The sequence below is a fragment of the Salvia miltiorrhiza genome, chromosome 5 (genome assembly GCF_028751815.1).
Source record: "Salvia miltiorrhiza cultivar Shanhuang (shh) chromosome 5, IMPLAD_Smil_shh, whole genome shotgun sequence".
Taxonomy (NCBI): Eukaryota; Viridiplantae; Streptophyta; class Magnoliopsida; order Lamiales; family Lamiaceae; genus Salvia; species Salvia miltiorrhiza.
The window spans coordinates 13,163,356-13,184,626 of record NC_080391.1 but is presented as its reverse complement, the minus strand read 5'-3'; the positions used below and the strand labels follow the sequence as shown (position 1 = coordinate 13,184,626).

Here is a 21,271-nt window from a genome sequence, read left to right as displayed (position 1 = left end):
GAAACCATTGACCACGATTCATCTTTTCTTGAATATCCATACTATATTAAAAACTCGATTCAATTTCAAATTTATTTCAAAATTGAGTCAATTTTATGATTATAATAAAATTTCAGATTTATTAGTAAATTATATTTTTTTCTATTTCTTTTTTCTTTATCTTTTTTTGGTTTTTTTTTCTTCTAAAACTAGTGTATCTCCCGCGCGATGCGCGGTGATTACAAACTACACATATAATATACTTACTTCGTTCATCGAAAATATAATCAAAATATCAGAAGAAGAAAAAGACAAAATAAGAAGAAAAAAAGGTTTACAGAAAAGTTTAAACACGTTCGATCTTTAGATAAAAATATATAAATAAAAAGACATTTAGTTTATTGAATTTATATCATTATATTTTATATATTTATTTATTTCAGATTCAATATATATTGTATTAAATAATTTTTCTTGATCTTTAATTTAATATACCACACAAAAATAATAAGATGTGTTTTGTGTAAAGAACATAAAAAATAAAATTTTTAAAATTGCATACTTGACGTCTTTTTCAAAAATAACTATAAATGCCATTTCAAAAAAATGATTAAGAAAACAATAAAATTTGAAGAACATATTATCCTAATTCATTTCATTCTTGAATGAAAATTTTCATTTGACAGATCATGCTAAATCATGTAGTTCCGAATATTAATTTAATCATGTCTTTCATTTCCTTATAAGTCACTTTTTAAATGATAGGGAACAAATTGGGTAGAAATAAATTTTATTCAGTTTTTTTTTTCCATTATTTTCGGCAGTTAGTATTAGATTTAGAGTAGTATCAGATCATGTTTATAATTTTTTTCCATAAATTCCAATTATATCCTTCTAATTGAATTTATTTACATTTACTTTGCTCTTTATATATATAAAGATAAAAAGCAAATAATTAAATCAATACATACAAATCATTCTAAGATCACACCATATATGAGGGATCTCATTGAAACTATCATTAAATATTCAATTTAAATCCAAATAAAAGAAGAAACAATGGTGTCAAATGGCCACATTGAACATGCAAACACAATATTTGGCCACTAATTGAAAAAACACAAATTATGGCCATTAATTAGGCAATATGCCTAATATACCCCTAATTGGGCGGACTGGGTAGGGTCAGGAGCGCGGGTCGCGTGCCGGGTAGGATCAGGCACGCGGGTCAGGTTAGGCACTTATGGCACTAATATAAGTGCCAACGAAATTTTTTTTTACTCCCCCTGCCCTGTCTACCCCCCAGACCCCCGACCCCACCCACCCCCAAGCCAAAAGGAACTTTTTAAACACTTCCCCTAGGGTTTAGATATTCCATTTAGGGTTTAGATTATCCATTTAGGGTTTAAATGTTCCATTTAGGGTTTAGATGATGCTGTTGTTTCTATATTTGTTATGCATGTTTGGCACTTATGGCACTAATAGTGCCATAAGTGCTAAAAAGACCATTTTACTTTATTTTATTTTGGATTTTCGTTGGCACTTATGGCACTATTAGTGCCATAAAATAAAATAACAAAAGTAAAATTTGATTTATTTTTATCTAGGGGGAGTAATTTTTTTTTTTTGTTTTGGCTTGGGGGTGGGTGGGGTCGGGGGTCTGGGGGGGTAGACAGGGCAGGGGGAGTAAAAAAAAAATTTCGTTGGCACTTATGGCACTAATAGTGCCATAAGTGCCTAACCTGACCCGCGTGCCTGATCCTACCCGGCACGCGACCCGCGCTCCTGACCCTACCCAGTCCACCCAATTAAGGGCAAAAACGTCCCAAAGCTATAAAAATGGCCAAAATTTATGTTTTTCAATGAGTGGCCATAATTTATGTTTTATGATCCATTTTGGCTATTCCAAAATTTTACTCATAAAAGAAAAGTTTAAACACCTCCTATCTTTACAAAAAAAAAATCTAAATAAATTTAATTGGTTGAATTTTAATAATTATAACTTATTTATTTGTTTCATAGTAAGTAATATACTAAATTTAATGATTTTTCCATGATCTTTCATTTAAGATGCATATATAATTATTAAATTGAGGTTTTTTATAAAAGAAAAAGTAAAAAAAATCCCTTGAAAGCACAAAACGCAGACTAAGGGCACGAAACTCGAAAAGAGATCGTTAAACAAAGGAATCTGAAGACACTAGCGATCCCATAAATCAGGATAGTCGTCCATCTCATCTGACCAACGTCTATGAACTATATTATTCATTGCATTCATGCTATCACTATTGCTATAATCAACCACAAAGTTCCTCGGATTGTAGCCCATTTCCCCCGCATTCCTGAGGCGACCTTTTATGCTACCTTCCGGAACTGCTTGCATCGGCTCACTTCCCATGCCCTTTCCCGTGCCCTTTGGGCGGCCACGTCCCCGCTTGGTCGTCTTGTCCGAGAGTAATTGCATCCCCTGACTAACCTGCTCCTCTAACCGACTAATGCGACTAGTAATATTGTCCGGGCCAAGAGCGGACAAATCCTTGTTACCTTCATGCGAAACACCCCCGCTTTTGTCCAAAGTTGGGTCACGTTCGAGAGCAACATCTGTTTCGTCAATAATCGGTGTGTTCAAACCCGTGCCATCCGGAGCCTCCATCTCCAAAGTTTCCTCCACATCCGAGTCCTCCTCGTTAATGACCAAGTCACTATCTTTAATCACATGTTTATCCCCTTGAATCGGAACCAGTATTTTGTCCAACAAATTCGGCTCAGATAAATGAACCCCGAAAGACGGTCCAGAAATAGGATCCATGCCCGTATCCAAACAAGTCTCCGCATTATTCTGCAAGTCCAGAGCCTGAAATGCATTTCGCGTCTCGACAGCCTCTTTCTGAAGAACTGGAACAACAATCTGTTTTTTTACCGCCCGTTCGGCGACCTTTGACCAAGCTGCAGCAGGTTTAGCATGAGTCTTCTCTGCCGATTCCGTCGGAGCATCCTGCTGCTGCTTCTTCAAAAGGGCAGCCTCCTGCTGCCCAAACTCTGGCTGCACCGGCTTCCAAGTTAGTTGTTGTTGGACATTTATATTTGCAGCCTGTTCATTCGAGGTAATCGCCGCCTGCCAATGCGGCCCATTGTGAACTTGCGTAAGCTTAGCCTTGTCATTCACAGTGTTATTCTGCTCACCCATCCTCCCAAACTTTGACTTGCGGCATCTATCGGGGGAGTGTCCCGTAATCTTGCAACAACCACAATAAAGAGGGAGATTTTCGAAAACAAACTCAATATTAAAAGAAAAACCCTCCATATCAATAAGAAGAGTATTAGGAAGAGGGTGAGACAAATCTATTTCAACAAGAATACGGGCGAAATGTCCAAAATCTCTACCTGCCGAAGCACCATCGATCTTTAGAGGATGGCCCAAGTAACGACCAATTCCAGAGATAATTTGTGGATTCCAATACTCGATAGGAAGATAATGAATTCGCACCCAAACATTCGCCAAGGGAGAGTTTTCTTTGAATGGATCAAAGTTGTGAGTCCACTCTCGGAGCCGAAGAAGACCCTTTGACAGCTCCCAGATCACCTTTGCCTTTGCCGTAGCTTTATCAGTTGTTGTAGTAAAACGGAGCGTGTAAAATCCCTTTCCCAGCGGAATCAGTTGCCAGTCAGAATTTATACCCCAAATCTGTTGAAGCTCCGACTTCAACTCCATAGTTGAACGTGGCTTATCGCCTTTCCCCAACAGAAGTCGTCCTGTTAGTGCATGCTCAAAAGCTTGGACCTCCTTTAAATATAAAGCCTTAGGAATTTTGAGAGAGAATTGATCTCCTTCCTTCGTTGGACGCAAATCATGAAAAACATGAGCAGCTAAATCTTGCCGTTTAACAGGTCGCTTAACAGTAGCACTAGCATAAGAAATCCTAGCGTTATCGGCCATGTTAGGATTTACAGAATTCCTATCAACTGCCGTGCAATCGGCACCACAAGGATTTGTGGCCGATTTCTTCCCAGCGGCATCCTGGGCCTCAGTAGTCTTCACCTTGCTGTTACCAACCGTGGCAGATATAGACCGAGCGAAAGAAGATCGAGGTTGAGGGTGTTCAAAATTCGCAGAAACAGAGGGGAGATTTAGGAATCCCTTATCTTGAGTTCCGGCCGACGAGGTGGCCCGAGCAGCCGAAGAATCTCCCTTATCATGAGCTCCGGCCGGCGAGGTAGTCATTGGACTGCCGGAGCAGCAGCACGAGGTTCCAGTCCGGTGGCGGCTATTGTCCGAGAGGTGGACGGCCGGACCGGTGGGAAAGAGGCTCGGATGGGCTCGGCGCGGCGGAGAGAGAGTGAGAGAGCGAGCGAGAAATCGAATGAGCCGCCGTCGTCAACTGTTCAAAACGAGCCGCCGCCCAGAGCTGTTGCAGGAGTCGAGGTCGCCGGTAACCTCCAGCAGCCCGCCGCGGCCTCTGTTGGATCCTCGTTGCTGTTCCAGAGTTCGAGCCGCCGCCCAGAGCTTAAACCGGAGGAGAAGCTCCTCGCTGGAGGAGAAGAGCCGCGCCGCACCGGAAAGGAGGAGGCGGTCCTCGTGACTCTGGCAGACACGCCGGAGAAGACGTCGCCGACGCCGAAAAGCGGAGGCTGAATCTCCAATTTGGCGGCTCTGTTCACGCGTTGAATGCCTTTTTTTCTCTCGAAGGAGAGAGAGTCTCACTAATCTCTCAAACTCATAGTCCTAAGATGCATATATAATTAATTCAAGATGAAACCACACAAAAATAAATATAAATAAAAAAAATCAAAATATGATAAATAAAATAATAAGATTAAAAAACTTAAAATGTGGTTCCAACAATAACTTGCTCAAGCATCTACTCAAAATGTAAATTATTTAATATGTTAAAATTTTAGATTATCAAATTTGCTCATTTTAAATTTCAAATTAAAGTTAATTTTATTTTATCCAAAATATAATATAATGAAAATGGAAAAAATATGTTTTATCTACAAATTAAATGAAAAAAAAGGGAAGAACAACAATAGTAACAATAAATTTTGGGTAGTTTTTTTTTTTTTTTTGTTAGTTCAAATTTTCGGGAGCTTTTTTGGGAGCAAAATTAACATTTAAATAATCACAATTTATTTATTTTAGATTCATTTTTTACATGTGATATATCAAATTAAAAGTCTTTTCACAATCTTTCATTTAAGATGCATATTTCATTTATGGTGAAAGCATTACACAAAAATGTGTACATTCAAAAAAGAGTGAGAAAGAAAATTAAATAAGAGTGAGAAAGAAAAGAAGAGAAAAAAAAAATAATATAAACCCACTACATAAGAACATATCACTTTTAATACAACAATAGTAACCGACATGTATAAAATTTTGTTGTGACCGTAGGCCTATGACATTAGTAAGTAAAATTACAAAACTAACCTACTCCCTCCGTCCCACTGTAAGTGAGACTCTTTCTATTTTGGGTGTCCCACCATAAGTGAGACTCTTTCCCTTTTTGGTAAAAGTTTTACTCTTTAAACACCTTTTCACTTTTTCACCTACACACAAAATACACTTTTCTTAATTTCCGTGCCCAAAAAAAAGGTCTCACTTACCTTGGGACGGAGGGAGTAATTTTTTCTAATTCCAATTATATCCTTCTAATTGAATTTATTTACATTTACTTCGCTTTTTATATATATAAAGATTGTGAAATTCGACTAATTATAAAAAATTTAATATGCATATCAAATTAAAAATGATGATAAAAGCTTATTTGATATATTTTATGTAAATATTTAATTTAAAATGTAAAAGTTATATTTATTTAAAGATCAAAATTTAAAAAATTCTCTCCTCATCTTTCATCTTTTTTTGACTAAATCTATTTTCAATTTCTTTTTCTTTTTCTTTTTATTTTCATTTTTAGCATTTTTTTTTTGTCTTTTCATAATATAAATTTTTATTATTGTGAATTCTTCTCTCTTTTTTTCAATATATTCAGTAAAAATTATTTTTTATTCAATTTTATATAAATATAGAAATATAAAAATATTTTTCTTGCATTTGCAATCGTATATACCACATGTGTAATGTGTTCCAAAAATTCAATTTTGTTAATTATAATGATGAAATCAGTTATGATTGGAAAATAGGAAAAATTAGCTAGCCATGTAAACATTTACCTAAAAAAGCTAGTCATGTAAATAGAGAATCAAACATATAGAAAATTCTAAGAGATTGTTGGTAATACTTATAAAGAATACTGCATGACCAAATAAATGACGATGCAGCCAATAATTTTACTAAAAATATTGAACTGTTACTATATTTACATATTCGATATATACACTATTATTTATATATACATGCAACTTTTTTAGGTGAAAAATTAGATCATGCGTACGAAATATTAAAAGGCGATTATATATAAAGGGAAAAAAAAAGACCTAAAAAGAACTCTTGAAAGCACAGGCGCAAACAAGGGCCGAGCCTCATTAAAATATTTCTACAAAAATCCAAAGGGAAAAACCGTAGAAATGAAAAGGAGTGTCCGTCTAGAAGACGCAAAAGAAAAAATTGGAAGAGCAGAAAGATTGTTTCAGAAACTCCGGCCTAACCATCGTCCCCAAACAACCTGGCTCAAAACTAACAGCAACAGACACAGACAAGACAAAACAAAAGCCAACCGAAGAACACGTAGCAAAAGATACCAAGGCCGCCAAAAGATAGCCAAGTGGTCAAGCCTCATCTCGATACACGACAACAGCAAATGAGGCCTAGCACAACTCAATGCCGGCAGAACAAAAGAGCGCGTCTGCCACAGAGCCACCAACGAGACCCGACTCTTCAAGCCCCAACCCCGAGCGCACCCAAGGGTTGAAAAAAAGCAAGAAGAACGTCCCTGAGCAACCACCAACAACCAGCCTAACACCAAGAAGCGCAAAGAGGACCACCAAGAGCTCAACAAAGGAAGCATGATCAAACCTAACGAATATAGCTGTGTGTAGACATGTCAGGAATCACAGCAGCCGAGATAGCGTCAATAACATAGGGCCACCAACCTTCTTGTCAGGACGAGTGAGCCATAATGTCAACGACGGAATTCCCTTCACGGTAGATGTGAGACATCCGGAGAGTAAAAAGCTGGAGTTTTTGGAGAGTATCTTTCCAATAAGGAACAAACCTCCACGGAACCTCCATAGAATGTGAATGCAAGAGCTCATGCGTACGAAATATATAACATATTAATATATACAATATATATAATCTAGAAAATGCATTCGCGTGGTCATTTTGAAGAAGGAAACACAAATTTTGACCATTGATTTGAAAAAACACAAAATTTAGTCATTTTTACATTTTAGGATTATTTTGCCCTTAATTAGGGTGGACTAGGAAACAACAAAGTTGAATATCCATATTTTCAGAAGATGGAGGTTTTTTTTTTATATCCCCTCCAATCCAGAAACTCCAACATCTGAACACTCAACTGCGACTCGTCCTACTTGTATAGATAAGGTAAAAATGAAAGGAAAAGGTAAGGCCTCATAATATGAATTTGCTAATGAATATATTGTTGCTATTGAAATTCATGCTATGAGACTAAACAGAGATGCCAAAGCTGAGATAATGAATAGACGAATCGAATTAGAGCGTGAAAAATTGCAAAGAAACGTAATGAAGATGAAAGAAAAAATATTGCTTCAATTGTTGACGAAAGATCACTTATCTTTAGAAGGCGAAGAGATAAAAGTCAACTAATGAAAATTATATTTGGAGAGTAAATGTATTTTAGTCATGTAATTTATTTTTAAGTAATTTTGTTTATGTAACTTTTCATTTGTGTAATTTTAATTTTGGCAAATTTTATTATATATTTATTCTATTTTTAGTTAATGTAGAACTCTATTTCATCTAAAGTTTACTACATGTAAAGTTCAAATAGCATTGAATCTGTTTCACTTCCCAAAGCAATTAACTTTTGTACATTCATCACCACTACAGTTCTTCAGAGAGATGTCTTTTCTTCACATGCATTAGTCTACTTGTTAAAAGTTACTCCCTTTGTCCCACCTTTTAGTATTCATATTTTCTTTTTTGTCGTCCTACATTTTAGTATACATCGCTATTTTTAATAAAAGTAAGTGGGACTGCTCCACTTTAATTATTTTAACACTCACATAAAAGGTAAGACCGTTATTCCACTCACAACACACAACCACTTTACTAAAATTTGTGTCACTCTCAAATGGATACTAAAAGTTGGGAGGAGGGAGTATCTATCAATGAAAACTCTTCAGTTGATTCAAACTCAAGCTTCGATATTTTTCATTCCAACGAACTTTTTGAATGGCAATAACAAGTTTATCAATATAATCATCAATTTGATAACATCATCGAGAATTTTGATCCACCGCAATCCTAATCTGATTGTTGGACATCAAATTCCTACAGCCATGAGGAAATATTGTAATAGGGAATGCGAGATTCGTGTAGAGCGTTTGATTAATGACTATTTTGGAATCAGCCCAACGTACACTCCAGAGTTCTTTCGATGACGATTAACATGCAAAAACTGTTATTCCTATTGCTAATGATGGTTTTTTTTCAACAGAGACGTGATGCCACCGACAAACTAGGTCTTTTATTACTGCAGAAGTGTACCGAAGCTATAAAGGTGTTGGCGTATGGGGCATCATCCGGTGTCGTAGATGAATATATCTGCGAATGAGTTCATCTGCAACAAGAGAAGCTTTGGTCCATTTTGTAGGTGTTATTTCCTTCTTCTGTGGCATACCTCATAAGGCTTGACGAACAAGATTTTGCAAGACTACTCTATGTTGGAGAACAATCCCGGGCATGATTGGCGGTATTGCCTACATGCATTGAGAGTGTAAAGATTGTTCTAATGCATGGGCCGGACAATATACAGGGAGAAGTGAAAAACCAACGATCATTTTGAAAGTTGTTTCATCATAGGACTTATGAATATGGCATGTGTTCTTTGGAACACCAGATTCGTGCAATGATATTAATGTATTCCACCGATCTTTTATTGTTAATGATGTCTTAGAAGGTCGAGCACCAAAGGTTGATTACGTAGTAAATTATCGCAATTAATGATAGGACATATTATCTTACTGATGACATTTATCATCATGGGTTGCATTTTTCAAGTCAATTACTTCCCCACAGTTTCGAAAACACAAATTGTTCGCTCAATACCAAGAGTCTATTAGAAAAGATCTTGAACGAGCATTTAGAGTATTACAAGCTCGATTCGCATTTCTTCAACCTCCATATCTTATTTGGGATAAAATTTTGATAGAAAAAATTATGATGTCTTGTATCATCATGCACAATATGATACCTACCAAAATTATTATGATCCCTCTGTCTTAACTTATTAAGACATCACGCTGCATAAAATTCCTTCCAGTTTCATCACTCTTGTTATCTCAAGGGATAAGGTCCAAATACCCACTAAGGTATACCTCAAAAATCGGATATGACCCGAAGTTACAACCCTACACTCTCTCCTTGTTGCAGGAGTCAACGAATGAGGAAGTGGAGGAGCTCAGCTAGGAGTTCTTCCACTGCAAGAAAGTAAGCCGAACACCGGCATATTTAATGATGGAAAAATGTCCGTCTCTGATCACTGACGGAAAAGCCGACGGACCAGCGATGGAAACTACATTTCTAATCTAACATAAGGTTTACCGACGGAAACTACATTTCCGCGTTAGTGTGCCGTTACCATTTTCGAGAGTTTAGGGTGATTGTCGAATCTAATCATAGTTTAGATTTATATCCAATTTTTGAGGTAAACCTTAAGAAGGTATTTGGACCTTATCCTTTATCTCAATTTACACAAGCTAGGAATGCGTACTCAGGCTTGGAAGATTTGTCCAGGCAAAATATTATGCTGATCTTCTAGAAGTAAATGCGTCTATGGAGAATCTTCTGCATGTGCCTACTTCACAATCCTGGTTCTGAGATCTAGTTGCAAGAATCTTATTGGATGTGTGGATAATTCCCGGTCACTTCCCCATCCTACACTGTATCTTTTGTTATTTTATTATCTTCTTGTGCATATGCAAGGCATTGTGATTATCTTTTGTTATTTTATTATCTTCTTCCCCATCCTACACTGTATCTTTTGTTATTTTATTATCTTCTTGTGCATATGCAAGGCATTGTGATTATCCCACCATGGATAATTTTTTCTTTTTACTCCTCAAAATGAAGTAGCCTTTTTTGCTTTTCAGCCTTGAGATCGTTTGAATATTATTGGCAACCTTTTCCGCACTAATTAATGTTCTCAAATTTGATGTCTTGCTGTACTACACAAACTAGAATGCCACCATGTGATGCTACCAAATGAAGCCATAAAATAATAGGACAATGCATTTGCAAGATAGAGAACAATAATCTCACAGCTTCTACTTATGAATGAAACAAAAGTCTTTTTCTTTGTTTTCAAGCTTTAGAGCATAAATAGAGCTATACATAATTGCAGATAGGTAATCTTCGAAAATGCCTAATACTATAGTTGTGGTATGCTATATCTGATCTGTTTAACAATACACAAATTAATTAATGAGTATGTAGTAACGAACACCTTGATTCGCTGGACTGGAAAATAATGTAATGTAGTAAAATTTGAGAAAGCAAAGCATTCATCTCTTGGTTTTGCAGGTGTGGGTGATGAGTACGCTGCTTGGTGGGCTAGTCATTTCCAATTGGCAATCTCCATGAAGCCAGTAAGAGTAATGAATCAATCCCAGGTTGATCCTCACTCTGAAACTTCCTTTGATGCTGTAGACTACCCTGTTCCTCTGCACCTGTTTCTGAAACTCCATAGCAACATTCGGTGGCAGATGCACCAAGCCCGACAGCATATGAACCGGTATCAACCGTGCTTCCCGGGGGCTCTGATTGAAGGGTTGGATAACTTGAGTTGCTACCGCCATTTCCAAGAAGTGGAGCTCCACCTTCAGGTACTCAAACCTAACACCCAGTTTCCTATTCGGATTAGAGAAGTTTGCTAGAATTGTGATGTCGCCGTTGATGTACTCGGGGAAATTGAGGAAGACAGCGTTGAGAGTTGCTGCAGGGGTGTCGAATGCCGGGGTTCGTGGTTGCACAGCGAGAAAGATGACTAGAATTGCAATACCGAGGAAGATGATGAGGAGGCTAAATATCATACAAAGAATTGCAGCAAACCATACCATGGGGCTAGTCGCCCGAGGCTTCCTTAGAATAGCTCGCTCTCTCGATCTAACCTTGTTGCCGTATAGCAGCATGTCGGGCGTGGCCTGCTTAGGTAGGACTATCTGGTAGAGGGGTGATAGCTTGCTTTGCTTCACGGACGCCGGAGTATGTGTTGGGGATGTTGAAAGAGAATCCATTTTGTTGTAGGAAAAGAAACCTGCATCCAGATAATCCTCTTGTCTGAAAGGAGACGAACACGAGTGTTTTGTCTCTTAAATAAAACTTACATCAAGAGGAGAAGGGAAAGCAAATAGGAATGTGGGAATAAAATAAAATAGTAATTCAAAATACATAAAGCAACTTTTGAATGCTAGTGGTGGCCGATATGTTGTTATGAGTGTATTACTTAAATGTGCCAAGTTTGAAATGTGTTGCTGCTTTTGGTGAAAACGCCAAAGGAAATATGTTTGTGCTGCTTCTGCTTTTGATGAAATTGTGATTGTTGAGAACTTGACCTGTCAATGTTGAGGAAGATCTGGGCCGATGGTCCACGAGATCAACGGTCAGATGGTGAGATTGTCACTTTACTTTTTGATAGTTAGGCGATATGCTTAGTCATTAAGAAATAGGGGAAAGTAGCCAATATGACTAAGGTAACTCAGTAATAGTTCTACAGCAGCTTACTTTGGGGGTCCTTGTACCAATCTTGAATTTAAACTTTACTAGATGAATGTGTGTTTTTCTCTCTTTAGTCTCCAAGGCTCTGTACCTGAGTATAACTTAGGTATATTGTTTTGGGTGGTGCTACAAGTTTTTTTTCTTTTTTCTTTTTTTGATAAAATTAACAAGTAAATAAAGAAATTTAAAGATAATTTCATGGTGGACTCGAACTCAAAAACCTTAAACATTACCCATAACATCGCTAGATCAACATACGCGCACAACTGATGATACACTTAAATTGGCAATTTGGATTCTAAAATTGAGGAGTAATGTGACAATATTACATATCCATCATGGTGGACACCTCTGTTGTAAGAATATGGCTCACGGAGTATCTACAATAGCAAATGGAATTTGGGTGCGTGTGTCAACAAGTTTAATCATGTTTTATGTTTTCAACTTTCAATATTTTTTAGAAATACTACATTCGTCCTCGAAAAAAATTTATATTTTTTCTTTTTTGGGACGATCATAAAAGAACTTTCTACCTATTTTTGAACTATACTCCATCACTCTCAATACTAACTAAAACAACTTTTCATAATTCACAATACACTCAACAACTTTTTCTCCACTTTCAATATACTTAACAAACTTTTTTCTTAAAATTCGTGTCACTTTCTCCTAGAAAGTTCTTTTATGAATGGAGGGAGTATATAGTTTTTATTTTCTATTTAAACCTCTCAATTTTCAACATAAAAAACACTGAAAGTTTGAAAAAAAAAGTATTAAAATTTGAGAATGTAAAATATGATTATTAGGGCATTTGACTGAGCTTATATATTTCTTAAAATAATTTATGAGCTTTTTAGAAGCTCTTTAAATTAACTTATAAGTTTATAAGTTCATTAAAACACTTTATAAATATTTATAAGATCATAAACAACTTATAAATTATAAAAATACACTTCAAATATTGACATTCATCGTTTTGTAGGGCAAAAAATATTGACATTCTTTCAAGTACAATTTTAAAATCACTCTTCTGTCACTTATTTTAAATAATTTCTTAGAGCATTTATAGTTGGGGATGTTAATCTAGTTCGAAATTTGTAGGATGATCTGAATAGACCGACAATTTGACAAGGTTAATTACCTGAAAATTTTTAGCCTAAAAAAATTATAATTTGACTAACTCGTAATTGAATAGCCTTCAATCCGATAGAGTTGGCCCGAAAATAGCCCAACCCCGATAAAATTGACCCAAAAATGAGTTAGTTGCCTGATCGATTGAAGATTTTCTCATCATTTGATTTTCAAATTTCATTACTGAACTTTGAAAAGCTAGTAAAAATAAGATTTTATTTTTCAAATGTTTGTGGAATGTATTTTGATTTAAAATTTGAAACTTATATTATCATTTCATGTTGTATTTCTATACTACTCTTAAAATAAAACGATTAAACATAAATTAGAAAATGATAACCATTTAAAAAAATTATGTGTAATTTTATCTCATTAAGAGTTATTAATTAATTACTCCATCTGTCCCGGCCAAAACGCTACATTTGCTTTTTGGCACGGGATTTAAGGATTGTAGATTAATGTTTTAAGTGTGTAATAATAAAGTGATAAAGTAGGAGAGAGAAAGTAATAAAGAGAATGTAATAAAGTGATAAAGTAGGAGAGAGAAGGTAATTAAGAAATACTTAATTAGTTTAATTAAGTGTTTAAAATTCCTTATTTTTGCCAAATATAGAAATGTAGCATCTTCGTTGGGATGGCCCGAAAAGGAATATGTAGCATCTTGGGCGGGACGGAGGGAGTATTATATAAGTCAATGTCAAAATAATTTAACTTTGAAACTAATTTAATAAATAATGATAATTATATTGAAAAATAAAACATAAGGCATACAATAAATCATAAAATAAAGGAAATAAATAGAAGAAAAAAAAAGTGAAGTGGCGGGTGAACCGCTACATCTATCGAATACTGTTCATCCCGCCCGAAATTCTAATTCAGCGTAGCACTTGTTGGAGAAAGGTCTTCATGTATTGAAGCGGTGACCGCTATTTTAACAAGCCGAGCTTGAAAAACAAGATAAAAGTTCGAATCGAGCTCGAGCTGCTGACATTCGGCTCGACTCATTTTCAACCCTATCTATATCCCACTAATAATGGTTCAAAATTTATTTTATGGTATCACATTAATAATGCCTTAAATTTATTTTATGCCTTACAATAGGTAGACACTTTTAATTTACTATAATTTTAAACAACAATTTCTTAGAGCACCAACAAGGCTCGTGGAGCAGGCGTGATAAACACTTATTTTGCATTGTTTTTATGGATTATATTATGTGGATTAAGTCGGAATTGTGTCCATTTTATTGTTGTTTAGAACTTATTGCATAGTATTTATGATTTCACGGTTGTGTATAGTTTTGGCTATTTTGATGCAAGAATGAGTGTTTCTTGGAGTATGATGAATGAAGGCAAAAGATGTGAGAGAATCGAGACCAGAAATCGAGAAAAGCCAAAGAAAATGAGCTAAAATCGAGTATGTAGTATGAAAACGGCGGTCAAACGACATTGACCGCCGAAAATGGCATTTTTGGATAAGGTTTTCGGCGACCAAAACGGTGGGCGCCGTTCTATCCGCCGAAATCCCTGGACGGACTTTACGTTATGTGTTGGAAAATTCGGCGACCGTCGAATTCTGAAGGAAATTGGTGAAGAAAACGGTGGTCAACTCGGCGGGCGCCGAATTGGACCGCCGAACCGGAGTTTTTACAGGATTTTTGCGGGTTTTAGTGTTTTGTTCGGATTTAAACTTTGTTTTTACCCTAAGACTATAAATAGGTCTTTTTTTGACCTATTTAGGGTTCCCAATTTTATTTCTGAGTTTTATAGCTTTTAGTTTTTATTGCTTTTCAGTTTTTTTAAGGCTTGGATTTGATTTCTGCAAGATTGAAAATTTAAGTTGTTACATTCATTCTACTACGGATTTTTTATATAATTCAGTTTTTACAATTGCTTTCTTTTTAATTATGTTTATGTTTTCTTTTGTTATGTCTGGCTAGTTTCTTTATCTGATTTTAGGGTTTGTAAATAGTTAATTGAACTTATGTGATTAATTTGTTAATACATTTTTGCCTTCCAGTTTATGATTCATAATTCCTAGTGCTTGAATTCTTGTGAATTATCTGATCAATAGTTTGCATGTGTAGCTGTTCGGTTTGAGACCTGACGGAGATAACTGTTTAGCGGATTCAGGAATGTATGATATGATTTTAACCTTGAGACCTGACGGAGATAGGTGGATCATAGGGAGCTATTCTTAGAAGCTTTTGAGAGTTAGTAGATTATCTTGAGACCTGACAGAGATAGATAATTTATTAATCTACGATCTTTGCTGCTCTGACGAGAGTATTTGATTAAATGTGTGATCTCTCATCATAATTGGATTAAGCTGGTAAATATGATTGATAGATTAATTGTGTGAATTTAGTTAATGAATTCACTACCCTAGGATCAGTCACTTTATCATTTGATTTTATATCTGAATTTTTATTTGCTTTGTTTAGTATTCGTTTTATTAAATCTTTCATACAGTTTCTTTGCCTGAATATTACTAGCAGGGCCGGCCCTGACATTTCGGGGGCCCTGAGCGAAAAGGAAAAAAGGGGCCCCTATAATATTAACTATAAAGTGCAATAAACTAGAAAACAATGATGAAATAATTACAAAAATAACTTAGATCTTCTAGCATTTTGAGAAGCAAAATCATCAATAATTTCTTCAAGATCAAGCTTTTCTAATACCTCATGTTCAATGCACAAAACCGCTAATCCATTCAATCTTTCTTGAGACATAATAGAACGTAAATATGATTTTATCAATTTTAATTTTGAAAAACTTCTTTCTGCTGAAGCTACAGTAACTGGTATAGTTAACAATATTCTATATGCAATAGAAACATTAGGAAAGCAATCTGAAACTTTAACAAATTCAAGAATCTCACCAAGCGACTTTGTTTCAAATGGTAAACACATTTGTAGCACTTGCAATTCAGAATATAAATCTTCAGCATCAATGTCAAATTTATCATTATGTTTCAGGGCATCTTGAAGCTTAACACAACACTTATGTAATTTATCACTATCCCATAAAGATAACATCTTATGAGGAAACAAAAAGCCAAAAATATCTTCAAAAATTGTCAATTGTTCAAATCTAGTCTTTAAAGATAAAATAGCAATATCCACTATAACAAGAAAATAATTGATCATAAAAGACTCTTCATCAGATAATGGAATCTCTTCTTGACAACTTTCATCAAATTGTTTCTTCATACGAATCATACGTTTTGGTGGAAAAATGGGATCAATTTCCATCTTAGATGCAAGTTCCTTAACTAATGTCAAGGCCGATTGAAAACCATCCTCTCTATATTTTTCAAAATAAGAAATCAAACCTTTCAAGATAACTATTGCAACATCAATTTGCATATCTTTAGATTGTAGTTTTTTGCTAATCAAATTTGTTTTGTTCAATATATTATGCCATATAGTCATACCCAACAAAAACTCAAAATTCTCAAGTTCATTAGTCGCCAAAGACTCGGCTTCACTCCTAGTTTTAGCATCATCACTAACTCTTGCTAGTTCAAATAGAGCATCTCTTATCTCATTAGGTTGAGTTATTATAGCAGTAACACTATTAATATGACTTTCTCATCTTGTTGTTGATAAGGACTTCAAAGTAAATTGATGAAGGTGATCCTGTAAAATTTTCCATCTTTTTGTAGAACTTGCAAATAAAGTATACAAACGTTGCACAACTCCAAAAAAGGAAATCGCTTTAACACAAGAACTAGCCATATCACATATTGTTAAATTAAGAGAATGACAAGCACATGGCATATAAAATGCTCTAGGATTAATTTCAAGAAACCTCTTTTGCACACCTTGATGTTTTCCTTTCATATTGGAACCATTGTCGTAACCTTGTCCCCTCACATCATCAATATCAAGCTCAAGTGCTTCTAAAGCAACTTGTATTTCATTAAAAAGAGCTAATCCCGATGTATCATCCACACTTATAAATTCTATGAAGTATTCCTTTATCATTATTTGAGAACTAGTCATATCAACACATCGAATTACTAAAGTCATTTGCTCATTATGACTTATATTTGAAGTACAATCAAGTATCACTGAATAATACTTAGCCTCTTTTATTTTTTTTACTATATCATTTTTAACTTTAGAGGCTAATGTTGAAATCAACTCATTTTGAATCTTATGACTAAGGTAATGATAGTGAATTTCCTTATTCTGGACACGTCTTAAGTGCTCTTGCATTACCAAATCAAATTCTGCAATCAATTCAACTAAACCCAAAAAATTACCGTTATTATTTTGATAAATTTTCTCATTATCCCCACGAAAAGCCAAATTACGTGTAGCAAGACATTTCACAACGGCAATAATTCTAACTAAAACTTGTTTCCAATGTTCTTTCTCTTTCTTAATGTGTATTTGTAAATCTTTATCAATTGTTTGATTGCGTTTCAATCTAATATGCAAATCAATCCAAGTCCTCATATTATTAATATGCTCAACACTATTCTCATGTGTTTTGAGTCTATCATGTATATGTTTCCAATTGTTGAATCCTTCATTTCCTAACAAACTTTTACTTTGACATGATTTAAATAATTTGCAACAAAAGCATTATACTTTGTTTACATCTTTTGAATACACTAACCATTTTCTATCTTGATTCTCACCATTTGGTAATTTCCTAGTATAATGAGAATATGCAAAATGTCTACCAAGTTCATTTACGGGGAATGTGAGATTATACTCTCTTAAGGGACCTTTCTCTATCAAGATATCTCTAGTTTTATTATCAATATTATCCCAAGTTCTTGGATCAAATATATTCAAAGCAACATCATCAATTTCTATATGCAAAGCATCATTCTCATTCTCATTCCCATTCTCATTCTCATTCTCATTCTCATTCTCATCATTTTCAATAATAGCATCAACCTTTTCATTTACAATCACATCAACTTCTTTCACCGAAGAACTAGAACTAGGTGTAAGAAACTTATGAATGGCTCCTTTTGAGTTTTAATCACCTCATCAATTCTTTTTCTTTTATTTCTTTTTTTACTACCCGATGCATATTTTCTAGGCAACATAATTCCCACAATAAATTTCTATATGCAAAGCAACAATAACAATTAACAAATTTAGACAACTCCAAAACAATTTTATGCACAACAATTTCAAAATCAAATTAAGCAATTAAAATGAAAATTGGAACAACACACCTATAATTAAATTATGCGGCCCTTCTGGCTTCTGCCGTACAAGTTAGAACCGACGAGCAGAACCCGTCTCGGCGACTGCCGCCGCCCGCACGAGCACCGGCGAGCACCGCCGGCGGAACCGCGCAGCCACGCCACGCACAGTCGCAGCCGCGCCTCTGCCTCACTGGAACTGAACAGTGAACAGCCGTCAAACGGAGAGAATCGAGAGCGGACAACGGAGAGTGATGACGCCGGAGAGAATTGAGAGTCGAGAGCAAAGAGAGAGAGAGAGAGAGAGAGAGAGAGTGCAGCGCTGCTTTGAGATTGAGAGAGCGTTGAGAGAGGAGAGTGCAGTGAGAAAAGAAGAAGACCGTTTTTTTTTTCCTACCGTTAGTTAAATAAAAAAAAATCTACTTGTTGGACATGGGCTGCGCAGCATCTGCACAAAATGGGCTTAGTAAATTTTTTTTTTTTTTTTTTTTAACTAGGGTATTAATACTATTGGGCCAATATTATGGGGCCCCCAAAAATTGGGGGCCCAGGGCAATTGCCCCACTAAAAACACAGCAGGGCCGACCCTGATTACTAGAGTCTTATTTAGGATTACTTAGAGTAATTCGTTTATCAATCCATGAGAATACGATACTTGACTTGCTATTTATACTATGATTATACCGTGTTAGTTGCGGTATTTTTATTGCTAATAAAATAGTGATTAAGGCGCGAAGCTCGGCTCGCGCGAACCTTGCACCGAGGAAGGTTATTATTGGGACTGTTGAGAGTCTTGAGACGGAGGAAGTATTTAGTTGGGAAGAGATCAATGGTCTCATAATTTTATGTGCGTCATTGTGTCTCATGCTTATATCTATTATTTTTAAAATATTTTTTATAAAAATACAATTTATTATAATACTATGAATTATATTTAATTTTTATTTCAAATAATTATATACTCTTGATTGATGGATTAAACCCTAATTAATAATCATATAACTAAATTAAAATATATAAAAATTAAAATTGAAGAGAAAATATATAAGAAAACAAATAAAATTGAAAGTAAAGTTGAACTTCACGAACGTTGCACTAAATCTCGTTCCGCATAAATCTCATTCCGTATTTAGTGGGACGTTGGTAGTAGTTGGTGGGGGAAACAAGTAGCAGGCCTGGAAGTCTGGAACCCCATCGCATCAACTGTAGAGTCTTCGTCTTCGTCTTCGTCTTCCGCGTTACATAAAAGCTGAAACTAATGATTCCACTTTCCTTCCCTTCATCTTCATCTACATCTACATCTACATCTACGACCTCACTTCATATGCTGACTACTCACTCCAGAGGCGTATAGGATTACTCATGGCTTGATCGTTGGTTGCCTGGTACAGACTCATCTCCCTCCTTTCTAAGTTCCTCTGTTTTGGGATTTAATTTTGTAATTTATCTGTTTTTTAAAAGTTCAATTAGTTTCATCCTACTTTGGAGTTGAAATGAAATTTATATTTCTCACTTAAATTGTCATAATATCCGGAGACTCATTTGATCGCCGTCTCACATTATACAAGGGCTAACTAACAGTAAATGCTGAAAACTACAACATACCGATTTGAGAAGAAAAGTTATAGATAATATAGTATACTTGATTTAGAAGGGGAACATCTATTACACTGAGAAGAAAACTGGTGCAGTAGAGAGTATGCTCGTTGCCTTCACTGTGTTTCTTATGTAGAAATCCCTTTTGTGACAGGCTCTATTCATCTAAACAAAAGACTGATTTGATCCGAGATCAAGAAAATGGGAAACCTGGAGAGTTTTATCAAGAGTTTTATGGAGTATTTAGCCACTGAAACAGATGACGAGGAAAAAAATGGCTTTCCTTCACTGAATTCCTACAACTTGAAGTCTCCTGAGAAAGCTCGTGGGCACAACTTTCTTGGTTCTCCTAATTATGAATGGCAGAACCGGAGTCGCTCCGATCAGATGAAATATCTAACCGTTACTGTGCCCGAACATAGGCGCTCTTCATCACTTGCTAGCACAAGTGTGCAAGACAAGCTCAAAAGTTCAGCTGCTATTGTCAAATTAAAGGCAGAGGGTAGATGGATGAAGCATTACAGCAGCTGCCACCGGATTCTTCTGGTGGGGGAGGGAGATTTCTCCTTCTCTGCTTGCTTGGCGTCGGCTTTTGGTAGGGCGTCTAACATGGTGGCCACGTCTCTTGATTCTCAAGGTATATGTATATGTGTGTTTGCTCTGTTTTGTCTGCGTGTGTTTGATTATACAGGTGGTATTTCCGCAGCATTTGTCGTGAAGAATTATAGGAGTGGGTTATACAATCTAGTGGAATTAAGTAAGAGGAAGTGCAAGGTGATGCACGAGGTTGACGCAACCCAAATGGCTACTCATCATCTCCTCTCCGGAATGAAATTCGACCGCATCGTCTTCAACTTTCCTTTCGCCGGATTTTTCAAGGAATTGCCGCGCCAAGCTCAGATCCGGTTAGTTGCGTATTCTAACCAGATTTGGAATTGGATGAAGCATTTTAATACTTGGTGTATGTGTGTGTAGACTTCATAGAAGGCTGGTGAGCGGGTTCATGGAGAATGCCAAGGAAATGTTGAGTGAAAATGGTGAGATTCACATAACTCATAAGAGCAATGGATTCCACAAGGAATGGAAGTTGGAGGCCTTGGGTGGGCTGCATCGGCTTATGCTTATAGAAGCAGTGGATTTTGATAAAGTGGAGTGGGCTGGCTACAACACCAAGTGCGGATTTGGGGGCGACAACAACTTCAATTGCAACCCTAGCATCACCTACAAATTTCGACTTTAATCTCTTCTCTTTTGCCTTCTAATAATGCATCTCTCTCTACCAAATGCTCCATCTAAAGTATATAATCTTGAGGAACTTGCTTTTGCACTAGTCCAAATATTTATTTCCAAGTATTAACTGTGTTACTGTCTCTCTAAACATTAAACTCTTCTTTAAGTGATGGATCATTTATTATTTAGAAATAGCATAACAGAATAATAAGCTTTGCAGCTTCAAGCTCTATATTACTCAACGTCGTAAAAGGGCAACATTACTCTTTTTTTATTACT

At 35.8% G+C, this 21,271-nt stretch overlaps 2 protein-coding genes and 1 pseudogene across 2 annotated transcripts; 1 reads left to right on the top strand and 2 right to left on the bottom strand.

The window, feature by feature from the left end:
* Positions 1–10,417: 10,417 nt before the first annotated feature.
* On the bottom strand, positions 10,418–11,773 carry LOC130986135 (uncharacterized). The gene has a single exon (XM_057909420.1). It carries the CDS (start codon positions 11,380–11,382, stop codon positions 10,651–10,653), a length of 732 nt encoding a protein of 243 aa, XP_057765403.1. The 5' UTR covers positions 11,383–11,773; the 3' UTR covers positions 10,418–10,650.
* A 4,799-nt stretch (positions 11,774–16,572) lies between these two features.
* Positions 16,573–18,539, bottom strand: LOC131025533 (uncharacterized; annotated as a pseudogene).
* A 710-nt stretch (positions 18,540–19,249) lies between these two features.
* On the top strand, positions 19,250–21,158 carry LOC130986134 (uncharacterized protein At4g26485-like). Its single transcript, XM_057909419.1, has 4 exons — positions 19,250–19,551; positions 19,917–20,399; positions 20,469–20,667; positions 20,738–21,158. The coding sequence occupies exons 2-4, from the start codon at positions 19,964–19,966 to the stop codon at positions 21,000–21,002; spliced, it is 900 nt and encodes a 299-aa protein (XP_057765402.1). The 5' UTR covers positions 19,250–19,551; positions 19,917–19,963; the 3' UTR covers positions 21,003–21,158.
* Positions 21,159–21,271: the final 113 nt, after the last annotated feature.